This window comes from Nanorana parkeri, unplaced genomic scaffold (genome assembly GCF_000935625.1).
Source record: "Nanorana parkeri isolate BGI_ZX_2015 unplaced genomic scaffold, ASM93562v1 scaffold1313, whole genome shotgun sequence".
Taxonomy (NCBI): Eukaryota; Metazoa; Chordata; class Amphibia; order Anura; family Dicroglossidae; genus Nanorana; species Nanorana parkeri.
This window is the reverse complement of record NW_017307581.1, coordinates 30,991-47,062: the sequence shown is the minus strand read 5'-3', so window position 1 is coordinate 47,062 and position 16,072 is coordinate 30,991. Positions and strand designations below refer to the sequence as shown.

The 16,072-nt window shown below is 37.7% G+C and overlaps 1 protein-coding gene across 1 annotated transcript in view; it reads right to left on the bottom strand.

Annotated features, from left to right (window-relative positions):
* The window catches only part of KCNH8 (potassium voltage-gated channel subfamily H member 8), a 113,149-nt gene that overhangs the window by 73,754 nt on the left and 23,323 nt on the right, over positions 1–16,072 (bottom strand). Inside the window, exon 5 of the mRNA XM_018569249.1 lies at positions 10,702–10,909. Coding sequence (XP_018424751.1) covers positions 10,702–10,909 — 208 coding nt within the window. The remainder of the gene's footprint in view (positions 1–10,701; positions 10,910–16,072) is intronic.

Sequence of the window (16,072 nt, the reverse complement as noted above, 5' to 3'; positions counted from 1 at the left end):
GGTATTGATCAACTATGATTATATTATATGATTATATTATATGACTATATTTGGCCAATTACATCACCCAGCATGCCCTGACAATTCTTTTACAAACAGAAGCTGGCTGAGGATCTATCATTTAGAGGTGATGGTGCTACTGCTACTAAATGATAGATCCCTGGCCACTGTCTGTAAACAAAACATGTCAGCTTTAAAAGACTACATTGTACTGCTCCTTCACATGCAGTTTTAAAGCCCAACTTTAAGATTAAAAATGTGAAATTAAAATGTTTTACTTGCAGTGGGGCTACCTCCACATTCAAGGGGTTAACTGCTCATTTATGCCTAGGGGACAGGAAAAAACTATTTTACTCACCTGATTCATTGTTCTGACAGCTCCCTCTGGGATGCTAGCCCAGTCACACAGCCACTTCTCCCCTTTGTCTCATCAGTCTAAGGACCATTGACATCTTCAAGTACAATGCAGACTCCATAGCCCTGCAATGTATGTGAGGATGCAGAGGAATAATCCACAGATGGAGTGGAGGGGGAAAAAGAGCAGAGCCCTAATTTTTTGGGTGAGTAGAGACCAAGTAAGTAAATCAGCTGTTTCCTCTCCCCTAGGCATAACTGAGCAGTTAACCCTAGCAGTTCTGGGGTAGTCCCACTGCAAGGAAGCACTTTTAATTTCCCAGGAGTTGGGCTTTAAGCATTCCATAAGAAGTTATTTGAAGGAATTGTGTATTGTCAATGTTGCCGTTTAAGCTCCATCAAAAGACCCTCTTCCCACTGAGCATTATTTTTATTTCTTTATTTGCATTGGTACAATGGCAGTGCCTAGCTACCCATTCAGCCATTTTTTTAAACAATAGCTTCCAAATTATCTTTGAAAAAGGCTAAAAACAAATAGAAAGATTCGGCTCCCAGAGACTTCAATAGGGTTTGGCTGTGTTTTTGCAGTTTGCAGGCCCAGTTAACGTATCCCTTATGTTTGGGAAATCCACCACATTAAATCTGGATATCTGCAGTACCATGTCACAAGCCATATATACTGCATAATTAATGAAAAGCCCCTGAAAGGCTACATACTTGCCATTACTAGCAATTCAAGCTGACAATGGGAGTAGTAATAATGTATAATGTACTCTCTGCATACACATGATGAATTAATGAATAATCATTAATATTTAGAGGCCACATTAGTTTATGAGATATCTTTGCTCTCTTCACTCAGTGTATGTAGACAATGGATGTTCTTGCTATCACTAGTAAATGAGGATTAGACTGGATGATTCATTCACTGATTGACGTCAGGATAACTCATTCACTAACTGATACAGCTGTTCCTGAAAACCCACATTAATGAGAGGAGGGGGTTTTGCAGGCAGCTCAGCAATTATACAATGTAATTTTCCACTTTTCTTCTAGTACATAAATTAGAGTTACTGCAGTTCCTAAGAAATAGTTATATTTATTAGTTTTGGTTTATGTACTGTAACTTATAAGCAGATAAGAACCCTTTAAATGATTTTACATAAATTATTATTTTTCTCTTGATCTCCTTTTGGTATATCAAGAGAAAAATACAGGAAATAAAATGGCGTTTGTGTTTCCCCCTTAATATCAGGTTGAAAGTTAAAATGCATGTTCATAATATAGGATACGCAGTAGATTATTTTGTATCAAATGTTTGTTTAGTTCAAATAAAAAAAAATACTGAGAAATGGCAAACTTTAAAAGATTAAAGGAGAACTATGAGGTGAGTGATTCACACTCATCCTCATAGTTAGAGCCGATGCGTGACATTGAAACTGTCACGCGTTGGCTCTGTTGATCAGGAAGTGAGCGAACACATACCATCACTCGCTCACTTCCCATCATCTCCCTGCAGAGAGCAGGGATTCCCCCCTCCCCTCTTCATTCCTCCAGTGGTGAGGTCAACATTGTGTGTCACTCCCGTATTTACAAAAGGCCACTAGCAATATGGCAGAGTAATCTCAAGCATGTGGGTCAGTGGCCACTCTCTTTTACCACTACTGTGTACGCATAAGATCTCACTGCCCCATTGTGAGAACATTGTTCCATATAGAGTAAGTTAAACATGTAGCATGTAGTAAGAATCTCATATAATTGCCCCAAATGCCCCAAACATATGCAAATGGTTCCATCTGTTTAGTGATCAACTGCTAATCTTACAAAATAATATTTAGGGATTTTTGTAGCACAATTGAATTACTAATATTTTTCCATGTAGCTTTAGTTTAAGGAGTTAACTGCCAGCAAGTGGGTATATCACTCAGTAGCAAAAGGTTAACTTTTAGGAAACACATCTATTTTAGTTTCTCTAGGTATTTAATACATCAGTGCTCATCACCTATTATTTATTATACTTAATAAGCATTCATTATTCATCACCCTCATCAAAAATTCAGCCATAAAATAATTTTTCAATAATATCTAATGGGCTTATTTTATTACTTCCTCCACTCTCAGATGGAAGCTTTTTTGAGTTTCCTTTAAACTAGTAACTTTTATACCAGTAACTCTTTATGCAACCTGAGTTTTTGACATGTTAGATTGTCTGACTGCATTTGTTTAGTCACTCTGTAGACAAAGCCAGGCATTTGGTGCACATACAAATGGTGTAAACCAAAGCGATGGCTATGCTATTCACTATTTGACCAGGACCACCAGGATAACCAGCATAAACATGAGGTAAGTATAATGAAACATATTAGGATTACAATGTAGAATATACTCCTGCTAGGGAAAGCATAGTACATTGCTAAGTAGAGCACACTGCAAAACAAATATTTGGCAACAATATATTAGTATGATTCAGCCAAGTAATATTAAAAACTAAATAGAAACTAAATGAAAAACTCCTATTTAAGCAATATATATTTTTTTCAAATATTTGATCCCTTGTTTAAAATGCATGGGCCACAAAACATTACAGATAAATTACATTTGAGGCATTATGATACATATACTGTGTAAAAAGAATAGTCCTTGCATCATTTATGAAGATTCTTGAACAGAACATGTAGACCCTAAAGTGAACCTATGCACAGACTATGGACATTAAAGTATTCACATATTCTTAACAAGCAAACCTGAAACTAGTCTAGCTCTCTAGCTGCTTGTATTGTGTAGCAATTAATTCTTAAGATCACAAAAAGTCTCCAAAGTCTGTTTCTGTTGCTTTATAAAAGCTGAGATGCACCTATGTTGGGTTTACATTTGACAATTTGCAGACTATCCAGATTCTGGTGAAATAAAAAGTAATAAGTAAAAAGCTTAGGGGTCTATTCACAAAGCTGCCGTAGGCATCCGAGTGAATAACCGACCCGAAGTGAAGTGAGCCGAACTCGGCTATTCACTTCAGGCTTGTACGGCTGATTTCAGCCGCACACCGACTAAAATTAGCCATACATCGGCTTGCTGCGGCTGGCTTCGGGTCGGCCAAACATGCTTAGCATGTTCGGCCGACCTGAAGTGCAGAAGGAGTTCGACTCAGCCGATCCAACATCTGGATTGGCTGAGCCGAACCTCCGGCAGGCTATTCGCTGCTGTTCGGCCTATTCTCATAGATGCCGAACAGCAGTGAGTGAATAGCCGAATGCCGTCGAGCGTGACAGTTAGCTCCGCCCAACTGTTTTCTATTGGCCGTGCGGTTCTGCTGCCGTCAGAATAAAAAAATAAAAATTAAAAAACCACCATAGGAATGCATAGCTAGATTCCTATTGGCTATTTCACTTTGCAAAAGCAAATAGCAAACTAGCTATTGACCCGCCCTCTGCTGCTGTCAATCATCAGAAGGGGACCTGATGGAGAACTGCAGGTCCCCCTCTGCTGATTGACAGCAGCAGTGGGTGGGTGCAATAGCTAGTTTGCTATTGGCTATTGCACTTTGCAATAGCCAATAGCAAACTAGCTATTGCATTCCTATGCTGGCTTTTTTTTTTCTGACTGAGGGGGGCCAGCGGCCCCATGTCCGAAAAAAAACAAACCAGGTTGATCGAGCAGAGTAAACCTTTCTGGGAGAAAGTGTTTCTCGTCTGGGTGGCCAGGAGCCGTATTATACTACATGAGTGTCCGGGAGAGTAATGACAGATCAGCGCCCCTGGTTTCCAGTTAACCAGGGACGCCATCTGTCATTACACACTGAGAACCTGGAGAGGCCATTGTGATTTAATGGCGGCCCCGCCGGGTTCTCAGTGAGTACTGACAGATGGCGTCCCTGATTACCTGGTAAAGAGGGACGCTGATCTCTCTGCAAGTGGCCGGAGCCAGCTGTAAGATCATGGCTGTCGGCCGGGCCAATGGCTTCGGCTTTCAGCACGGCTCAGACGAGCCGAGGCATATGCCTTTGGCTCGACTGAGCCACTCGGCTAAGTTCGGGAGCTTTACGGGCTATTGTGAATAGCCCATACAGCAGCCCTTCGGTTCTACTGAACCGAAGGGGTCCTGGGGCTGAAGCTACCCGAAGGATCAGCCGAAGCTACATCTAGATCCTTCGGCAGCTTAATGAATAGACCCATTAGATTTCAATACTTCCATTGTGAACTCTGAAGAGGACAATGCCCGTGGCTACAGATGTTAAAGAGGGCTTGTTGGTAAAGGCAGTAAAGGTGAATTTACTGTTTTATTCAAACTAAACATTTTAATGTACATAAACTTCTCACTTTTATATGAAAAGCCTCCTACAATCTCATCATTTTTACATTTTTAAGCTTTGTGCTGTCCTTTTGCTGTAATTGGTAGATTGTAAATTACAGAAATAAATACAATGTAAAATATAGTCAGAGGTTTGCAATTAAAGAGGCTAAATTAAATTTTAGTCAGATCTCTAGACCTGGTGATTCAAGCCAAATGCTATCCGATTAGGGCAATCTATGCATGCCTCAACCCCGCTTTTCTCACACCGGCCACAAAATCCTCTATATGGAAATGGGGTAAGAGTATCCAGGAGGAAGACCTTCACGATAAACTTATAGAGGGATATCAAATAGTCCGGAAATGTACAACTAATGAAATATGGCGGGAATCTCAGTTCCGCATTATTAATAAAGCTTATTACGCGTTTGACTTTTTTCACAAAATTAAAGCAGTCAACCCATATCTGACAGCTTGTCCGAAATTGTTTACAATAGGTCCAGTTCACATTATCATGCTGTGTTGATGAGTGCTGGGTGAAAATGGAACCCGATACATTCAAATATCACAACATGCTGCAGCACATGTTCTGCTATGAAATAACCCAACGCATTAAAAATCATCTCAAGGTGCATTAACTCAAGTGCATTTAACACACGCTAAATACACTGCAAGTGGTGTAAATCTAGTCTTAATTATTCCAGTGTTCTCCTTGGCATCTCTAGTATTTCTGCTTTTACTGTGACTCATCACTTTAAATATGAGTAAACAATAATGTAGAATTTTAGCTTTACTACCAAACATTAGATCTTGCCATGCACTAATCAATATGTGCACGCAAGGATCATTTAAAAGTGCTAGAAGTGGATTGCTTGGAGATATGCAAATTTGCATGCTGAAGTAGGCCAGAATTGCTGTCTTTATAGCAAAAAAGCTTGCTTCACACCACAATATTAAAATGTATGTATGGTCATTTTTTTTGTAAATTCTGAATAAAATTAGGAAGGGTTAAAACCTTTTCCAATTTATTATTTGCTGCCCATGTGAAAATACAACAGAGAGTGATAGGAAGAAGTCACTGGAACAGATGTCTAAATTTGAAGTTTTCCTCTCACACCTTTTCTCTGATGATAGCTCTAAAATTTTGGATTTTACGCTCACTCTCATTCTGGGTGACAGTGGGACAAATAAAGGGGTGAATCTACCAAGTGATGGGCACATACAGCAATTAAACTTGACAGTGGTCTTAAGTCTCCCCTACTAAAATTGAGTTATACAAGATATACTATAAGCCACAGTGCCTAGTAAACACATTAGCCATCTGAACCTAATAAACAGGTTGTACCGGATAAATGATCCAGTGTTCTAAAACCACCCAGCACTAAAATTGAACATACATCATTACTGTTAATTAACAAAACCTGAAACTACTGATGCTATAGTTCCAACGAGAGACTTCATAAAAAAATAAAGCAAGCACATTAAATAAAACAATGAATATGTGTATGCACAAAGTAATAAATAGTAAGAAGTCTTTCACACATACATTGTATCTGGAAGGTTACCAATCAACATACAGCATTGAGAACACCAAGGAAATCTTGATGAATTTCAAAGACTTATTTACCATTTGTGAGCTATATTTTGCATTAATAACTAGAATTACTATTCTGCAAGATAGGAGAAATTAAAACATATTTTATTGCAAACCAATATACCCAAAAAGCATTACATAATTTTAAAACCAATCTTTCAGGCTGGAGAACTGAATTACCAATCTTTCATTTAAAACCTCTGAAATATACAAGATACAAACAATATACAATCAAACTATTTAAATTGTAAATGTATAAATATTAATCTAATAATATAGATATGTTGCTGAAGCTACTTTTCAGGAAAGCTATCAGCAGAGAAACAGGGAGGCTTTAATTACTAACTTTTCTTTCTGAATAGGCTACTTGACTGGCTGTCATACTGACCATATTGATGTTGTCTGCTGTTTAAATTTCATACAGCAAAGAGTGCAATGTGTAGTTCTTTCAGATATTTATCATGGCAGCAAAAACTGCATTGTCATCGTAACTGATGTTCTTTGGCACTTATGATTTGCCATCATGGCCCTAGCCACTCAGCTTCTTGAATGTTCATCCCTTAAAGGATGACATTCACATAATGGATGTCTTCGGTTCTAGTACACGTTCCAGATTGCTGCCTTTGGAAATCCCAACAGCTCATTGGTTTTGGCCAAACTTGTGTACTCTCCAAATACCTATAATAATTTTTTTTTTTACAGTTTGAGTGGGGTTTCTTGAAGACAAATAGGCTGTTCACCTAAGGACATGTTTCCCTTAGCTTAGTGGATGAGGTGAAGCTCTGCTGACTTTTATAATCCTTAATAGATCGGGAAGTGAGCAAACACATACCGTCGCTCGCTCACTTCTCGATCCTGTGCCTGCAGAGAGCCATGCCTGTTACTCACGGCTCCCTACAGGGATTCCCCCCTCCCCTGTCCGATCCTCCAGTGTTGACTAGAGGAACAAATGGGGGAGGGGGCTGGTACAGCTGGCTCTGCCTCTAGGCAGAGCCAGCTGTCAATCACGCAGCTGGGTGGAAAGCTGTTTGGTAAGACATATAATGACTCTCATTCATTAAATGAATTGAGCGTGTTAACTTTACAAAGTACATTTTCACTTTGCAAAGGAATTCATTTAGCTAAGTAAATGTGGGTTAGCTGTGCTGACTTCACTCTTCCAATCATGTAGAAGCAAAAATCAATTTTTTTTACATGATTAGGTATTCTTTGCAAAGTGCATTTTTAAGGCATCTTTAAAGGCAAATACATCTATGTTTAATACAATAAATTGCAATGCATGTGTTAGTTGTGAGAACTATGGTTACTACAGTTACTGTTAGTACTTGGTGCAATTTTAATATATTCCATGCGTATGCTATTTATTATATAGAATGTCCATGAGAAGGAACACAACATAGTCCTATGGTATCAAATGTATGCTTGAGTGGTGGGAGTTTTTAAAATAAAATTAGACTCTGCTGTATGCCAATTCTTGTTTGTTGTGGCTGGCCTGTAGAGGGGATAAGATGTGCACCATAAGAGTGTAGTAATGGCTGGATTGTGAAGTAGAACTGCTATTGATCTGGCTGCTTTTCATTACAAGCTTAAAAATTGACATAACTATAACAATGATTATTACAGTATTAAATAGTATATCAGTATACTGAAAATTACAGTATTAAATAGAGGAACACTGCCATTTTTAGGATGCAGTGTTATCTCCACGCTGCAGGCTAATTTCCTGTGACTGAACTTCCAGCCTGCATGTGATCACTGTCTCAGGTAATATAGAAATCAGATGATCAGGAACCACTTTCATTGGTTTCTGTTATTTAGTGGGGGTAGGAGCTGTCAGTTACAGCCATGTTTCACAGTTTTCAGGTGAGAACATTGCTGGCTGTCAAAGGGCAAATGTAGATTACATTTCTCTCTACATAGGCATTGTGCAGGGTAATGTTAATGTACAGATTGCAGAAGGGAAAGGATTACAAGAGTTCTTATTCTTCAGAGCTAAATTGTGTAGTAACCCATAGGGGTCTATTCACGAAGCAGCCGAAGGATCTAGCCGTAGCTTTGGCCGATCCTTCGGCTAGCTTCGGCCCCAGGATCCCTTCGGTTCAGTAGAACCGAAGGGCTGCTGTACGGGCTATTCACAATAGCCCGTACAGCTCCCGAACTTAGCTGAGCGGCTCAGTCTAGGCGAAGGCATATGCCTCGGCTCGGCTAAGCCGCGCTGAAAGCCGAAGCTGGCCGACAGCCTGCTTCTTACAGCTGGGTGGAGCCAGCCGTGATCTTACGGCTGGCTCCAGTCACTTGCAGAGAGATCAGCGTCCCTGGTTACCAGCTAACCAGGGACACTGATCTCCAGACAGCAAACTCTCCCGGGCACTCTGGGAGTCTCCCGCTCCCCGCCGCCCAGGAGAGAAACACTGCTTTTTCTTTTTTTTCTTTATTCTGACACGGAGTCGTGTCAGAATAGAAAAAAAAATACTTTTTTTGCCCATAGGAATGCATTGCTACATTCCTATTGGCTATTTCAATTTGCAATAGCCAATAGTAAACTAGCATTGCACCCGCCCTCTGCTGATGGACCTGATGGAGAACTGCAGCAGAGGGCGGGTGCAATGCTAGTTTACTATTGGCTAATGCAAATTGAAATTCCTATGCGCAAAAACATTTTTTTCTTTTTTCTATTCTGACACGGCTCTGTGTCAGAATAAAGGAAAAAAAAGAAAAAGCCGTGTTTTTCTCCTGGGCGGCTGGGAGCAGGAGACTCCCAGAGCGCCCGGGAGAGTTTTTTTTCTTCTTCTTTTTGACAGCAGCAGAACCGCCAGCCAGTAGAAAACTATTGGGCGAGCTAGCTGTCATTGCTAGCTCCGCACAATCGTTTTCTATTTTTAAAAACAACTTTTAAAACTATTTTATGTTCTGCTCGGTCCCTCTGAGGGACCGAGCAGAACAGCTGAGAGTAGACTGAACAGCAGCGAGTAGCCAGCCAGAGGTTCGGCTTAGCCAATCCAGATGAGTCGAACTCCTCCTGCACTTCGGGTCGGCCGAACATGCTGAGCGTGTTCAGCCGACCCGAAGCCACGTGAAGCCACCCAATGTACGGCTGATTTCACACGATATATGGCTGAGATCAGCCGTACCAGCCTGAAGTGAATAGCCGAACAGAGTTCGGCTCACTTCACTGCAGGTCGGCCTTTCACTCAGCTGCCTACGGCAGCTTAGTGAATAGACCCCATAGTAACAAATCTTCACTCTCCACTGAAGACAAAGCAATACAGTTTTGTTAAAAGTGATTAGAAATTGGAGGAACAGCACCTCACTGATGAAGCTACCTGTGTGCTGTTTCATACAATCAACACACTCAGTTTGTTAAATGCACACCACTGAAACGTGGTAAAACCTGACTGGCTTGCAATACTGCCCCATTTTCTCCTAGTCTAAATGCTGATATGCAGAGGATTGCAGGAGTCTAGTACAAAGACAGAATGAGGTACTGCTCAAAAATACAGTAAAGTATGTTAAATGAATACATACATGGATTAAGTGGCTTATTATATCTGCATATATACAAGAATTAGCATCAAGAATTAGCACCAATAACTATTTGCCAAATAAGGCCATTAGTCATTATGCTTAAACCCCTGTAAAGCTGAGACACTGGCATTTTATATGTATGCCTTACCTACATGTTTATAATCTTAAAGTTGTCTAGTAATTAATTATTTTGTACAATTAAAAAGACCTTAAAGACCTTTGCTCCTCTTTTGCTTCTAATAACTGTTAGCCCACCTGCTGGGCTTTGCAGATTTTAAATTCATAGAGTAGTTTAACATTTTGTCAGCTCTGCAGTTGTGTCACAATTGTCTTAATTGAATAGGATTGAATATAAGTAAGAAATCTCCTTACTCAGGGTAAAAAATAGAGATATTTGCTTGTCTTTGTTGTGGTCTTTGCATGATTTTTTAACTTACATCTGTGCACCTGAGCAGTGAACAAATTGCAAAGAGAACATGCTGCAGAACTTTAGCCCTCATTCATACTGTAATCGACCCGCACATACAGCTCCGTGCTGTGTGCAGGGCCGTATCGAGCAGCTCCAGGGAAGGACAGGTGCTGCGTGTGATTAGTACGCAGCCCCGTCCTTCTCTATGGGAATATGCGGCTGCACGCCCCCGTTTACAGTGTGGATGAGGTTTGGGCCGGGCCGTTTACAGCGTGAATGTGGCCTAAGAGTGATAAAAAGTACAGCTGATGCTTGTACAATCCTTTTATTGTTCACATGTCATCCCCTATTTGGCTTGTTGCCTCAAGCAGTTACTTTATCAGTCAGAGTAAATCATCAATAATTATAGTTTAATCACTGCATAGGTATAAAAGATCCATATAACACAAACTAGCATCTTTCATTTTAAGTAGCATAACTATATATTAACACAATGCTTCTTCATTATGGGATATAGCAAAAATCACCTTACCTATATCCCAAGTAAGGGGGTTATTTTCTTCCATTTCCATCCTCCCAATGACATACCAAATGCAAGCCATCCAGTGGGCCAAAAGGGCAAACATGGACATTAATAAAGTAAGGACTATACTGCTATGTTGAGAATAACGATCCAACTTCTGAAGAAGACGTAAAAGTCGTAACAATCTGATGGTTTTCAAAAGATGAACAAGAGAAACCTATAGAGCAACCACAGTAATGTTGTTAATACATGTTAATTACACCTTCACTGTACACTATCCATTGTAATAGAACAAAGAAAATTATAGACTAAAAAAGAAGAGAGTGGTTGCTTCATTTGGCATGTCAGATGTAACATAAACAAAAAGAAATTGAAATAATAATTAAAAAAGAATCCAAAAGAAACAATGCAGGAGTCATATATTAAATGTAATCACTAGAAATTAGTACTGCTCATAATCTGTTTTCTGCTACTTACACATTTTATTGTATTTTGCCAGTGATGCAATTTTTTTTACATAATTTTAATTTACATTATATCATATATTATAGGTATTGCATGTTAGGTACTGTGTTTTATTTACATTGGTGCATACAGGGTATGTCAACATTTACTAGAGAAATAACATGATGGCTTGGAAGCAATACTATGTAATGATATGAATCTTCAGACAAGAAACACTGAATAATAATGGTGACAAAACAAGACATAGATGGAACCTTCTATAGTGTCGGTATACATGCTATTAAATGATAGCATACATACCAAGCAACACCTATTTATCTTTGTTTAGCTGTGTTTAGAACATTTTTTAAGTACAATCTGACTTTAGTATACTGAAGCTGTTTATATACCTGAATTATTTTGTTGTTTGCTTATTATTTAAAAGGTCAATCCATCTTAACAGTAAGCAACCAATTAGTATCAAATAAAGAAATAGGAAACCTAACAAGCACAATTAATTTCACTGGTGTAGGCTTTCCTTTTTGAAACCTGTCAATTAAAAAAAATATGGTATGAGTGAATGTCTCTTGAACAAAAATTGCAGCACATTATGGCCACTAGATGAAGCCAAGAAGCATAGGAATTTCCTATGCTCCTCGGCTCTCTCTAGTGGCCATAATGTGCTGCGACTCTTGTTCGCACTGACATGCAACAGGTGTATTATATATCTATTTGTATCTACAGTGTTAAAGTCTATTTTAGGATTGGCCAGAACGTAATTTTATACACAAATTATAGTTTTTTTTAATGCCGACAGTGAGAAAATTGATGCTTTAGATTTTGATGTTGAGAAATACTTTATATTTCACTGTAGAGATTTTCATAAATAAAACATGTCAAACTACACAGTGACCAAAAATGTCCTTTACCTACAACTTATACCTACCTGGCATTAAAATGTAATATTATCCATATATGAACTATAACACTTATGTAAAGCATATCTAAACCCAGAAACAAAAGTTTAATATATTGTATTACCATTTCTTAAATGTGGTGGCTATATGAGTTGTCATTTTAGGTGTTTTTTCCTTTATTTGTACCTGGTGGTCTGGCCAGTTATCCAGCCAGTTAAGTCTGTTATTTTTCAATTTCTTTTAAGAGACCAAGCTGTGCAGCAAAAGTGGCATATAAAGGTTGAGACAAACCATTTTATATTGACAGGAGTTCTTACAATGGCTATCTTTTATTTATTTATGTGAAACTTTTATCCCAAAAGGAAAAATAAAAACTCCAAAAAAGTATTAGCTGCATTTTAAGTAAAATATGTTAGTCAAGACCATCTAAATCTGCTAGTGCCACTAAACACTTCACTCTTCCCAATTTGACAGTGCTGTTGCTCCTACATAGAGTGGAGGCACATAAAGCAGGAAGTGTGCTACTGGCAGTATCACTAGGGGAAAATAAAGAAAAACAAACCGGAAAAACTACTGTAGACACCACATTTAGGGACTGGTAAGCTGCAATATATTACAAATTTGTGGGGGGTTTACATATGTTTTCACCCCTAAAATTAACTGGACAGCAAGCCAAACATTTACCCTTAACCTTTAACCTAACCATTAACAAGTAAAATGTTACGTCACTTAGCCTTAATTCTAAATTTTAACCCTTAAAATGTCCCCTTCATGGGTCCCACATACATATTGCTGCACCATAAGCTCCTAACCCTTGACCTTAACACTAACTTTTAACTTGAACCCTAATACTAAAGTATCCCCTACAGGAGCATACTTACCCATGTCAATATCTCAGTGAATCACTTTCTTAATTGCTGATTGATTTAAATGGTTTATATTTTTATTATTGCATATCATTGTGTTCACCTTATTGCACTAAAACAAGAAAGTGACACATGAACTGACCATGGAAACAACTGAAGCTGATAAAAATAAAAAAAATAAAAAAGAAAGAGAAAAATATTTGACTTGAAAAATGCTTAATGCCACCCCTGGTGTAAAATGCAGATCTTTATTAAGAACCGAATGGCCCTTAGTTTAAAGTGGAGAGATAAAGACTAACATTTGGCATTCATTCCTTGGTGCGTACCAGGTTGTCCTTTTGTGGGCATATGCCAACGTCATTGATAGAAGGCAGCATGGAAAGCGTTGTTAAAAAAAAAAAAAGAAAAGAAACTGTTTCAAAATGTATTGGATTTAAAATTTTATGCAAAAGGATTTACAGAACCAGTTTGCATTTTTGTGACTTAATTGGTAAAGTTTTGTACTTTTAGGGTGTTCTGGCAAAATTCAAACTAATGCTTTGAAAAAAAAGTTTTAAAAGGTACAAAAATAATATCCTAATTGAGTGTTTAACCTCTGACATAGGCTTATTATATTATTTCATTATTTCTTTCTATGCGACATGTTAAAGTTTTATTTTTAATAATGTTAATTATTGTGTAAAAAATAATTCATATTTAATGCAAATACACGTCTTAAATTATTTTCCACAAGTCTCATAAATATATTACATAGTTAGTCAGGTTGAAAAAAGACACAAGTCCATCGAGTTCAACCTATATTCTTAATAATATTTAATCAGCTTATGGAATTCAAATGAAAATAAATATCCAACACATATCCAATTAATGTTTGTACAACACAAAAACACATTCTTCAGTTTCCATTTTTGTAAACATATGTGTATTAATTTATAGTCCAATATAAATAAGACAGCGTGAGGACTGTTTTGGTGGCATTTTGATTTAATGATAAAGACAGCAGGAAAATATTCTTGTCTAAATAAGTTTTTCAATATGTGTTTTAGAAGCTACATTTTCAGAGACCTGTATGCTAGACACATTTGTCTACTCAAATATAGCACTTCAATTTGTCAGGTAAGTATGGCTGAATTAATTAAATTAATTAAGCTAAGGAGTTAACATGTGAAACTGTGGCATGGAAGATTGCTGGTTCATGAAAACGTCAGTTAGGCTCATTTCATCTCCATAATGTCCCAGCTTGATTCGAACATGTCTTCATTATTAAATTAATGGTGCTATTTCCCTAGTGTACTGTATTTCCTCTGTGTTAAAGTGTACCTAAAATCAAAACTTTTTTGGATAGACTGTTGATGGTTTAATTATTTATTTTTGCTATCTATGTCCCAACTGGGGAGACCATATTTGTCCATGTGACAATTGTAACTGGTGCTGAAAGGGATGGAAATCTTACATCTTGAGTTAAAAGGAATAGAGAGGACACTTGTACTGGATACAACCTTTTACTTCTGTAGACAAAAGAGACAGTTCCGAGACAGTTATGATCAGTGAGTCCTTAGTTGGAATCAATGGACGGTTACTGTTGTGGAAAATCTTCTACACCATATATGAATATAGCAGCAGCTATTCTCCCATTGGAGTGAGCAAAACAGGACTGCAGAGGCTTCAATAGTCTCATTTGTCACATTTGCTGCTCATCTCGGGAAAGCCGAGATGAGCAGCAACAGGCATTATCTCCATTGCAGTCCTCTTCTCGTTGCTTGGTTTTCTCCTGCGGCCCCCCAGGGGGAACCGAGGTCGTGCCTCCTGAAGCCTCTGCAGTCCTGTCTAAGGACTCACTGATCATAACTTGTCATCATCTCTGTATATGAGTATCTGAGGTTTATGTTTACCAAGTTTAGGCTGAACACCAATATACATATGTGTTTTTATGTTTCATATTTTTAATGTCTTTAATAAAATATTATATTTTTACACAATTTTAAGTGTCTGTAAAGGTCCTATAATTCCCTAAAAAATCCCTCCATGACTTCCAGCCCTTAGCCTTTTGGCTTCGGAACTGTCTCTTTTGTCTACATTTTGCTTTATGGGTGTGGCTGTAGGACCTTCCGCCCTTGAACATAATCTTATTACTAAATTAACCTTTCCCTTCTCGCTGTGTCTACAGGTCAGGAAAAAAGAAAATAAATCTCCCGAATAGGATGTATGTCTAAAAAACCTGACAACGTTTTTTTTAACAATTCCCTATTCCTTTCAAAATATTTTAAAAATGTTTTAGCTTTAGACACACTTTAAAAACTGTAAAATGTTTAAAAGAAAGGCAAGCTTTCAGTTTCAGATGCAGCGCTTTAAGTGCTTGATTGCCTTTCCCTCAATTTTTTATGCAGTAGGGTTTACAACTGTGAATTCACTATTATGTTTCAAGGACAAAAAAAAATAATGCTGATGAAAACACTATAACGAAAACATGCCTATACATCGCTGTCTTCTTGTTTCTATCAAGCATTTAACATTTTCATTTCATAATGTTTTCATAATGGGTTACTTGGATTTTGCAGAATTTGTGATAAAAAATGTCACTCCGTTGCAAACTCATGTTCTTATTATAGATTGTTATCTTTCTTTGAGCAGACCATTTTGAAGTCTGTTTGTAATGAGATGTTGACTCTTTGAAACATTCTACTCCAATAGATAAAAGTATACATAAAACTACTGAAAGTTATGATGCATATCTGAAAAAGATCTATTTTTCATCTAACTGAGATGATAGCGATGTCAAGTAATTTGTTTGTGTGACTGTGTCAAGAATATGGCAATGTTTATGTTGTAGTTATAATTAATATGTTTGTATATTTTACCTTATCTTTTTTCATTCTCTTGATTATATTGATGGTCTTGATAGATTTTTTTAATAAAAGTAACTACATAGCTGACAACTGATATGTCCTACATTTATAATACCCTACATATTATCATTAGGTCTGTACTTTGCAGCTTTTGTAGTTGTACAGACCTTTCAAGGATCAAAAGAAGTGTGTAAGGTGATCAAGTCATTATGAGGAGATGAAAGGGGTCAACAAAAGTGTACATATTTTTGAGTTTCACATGCTGCTTAATATCTGGATTTCCTATAGATATATATATATATATATA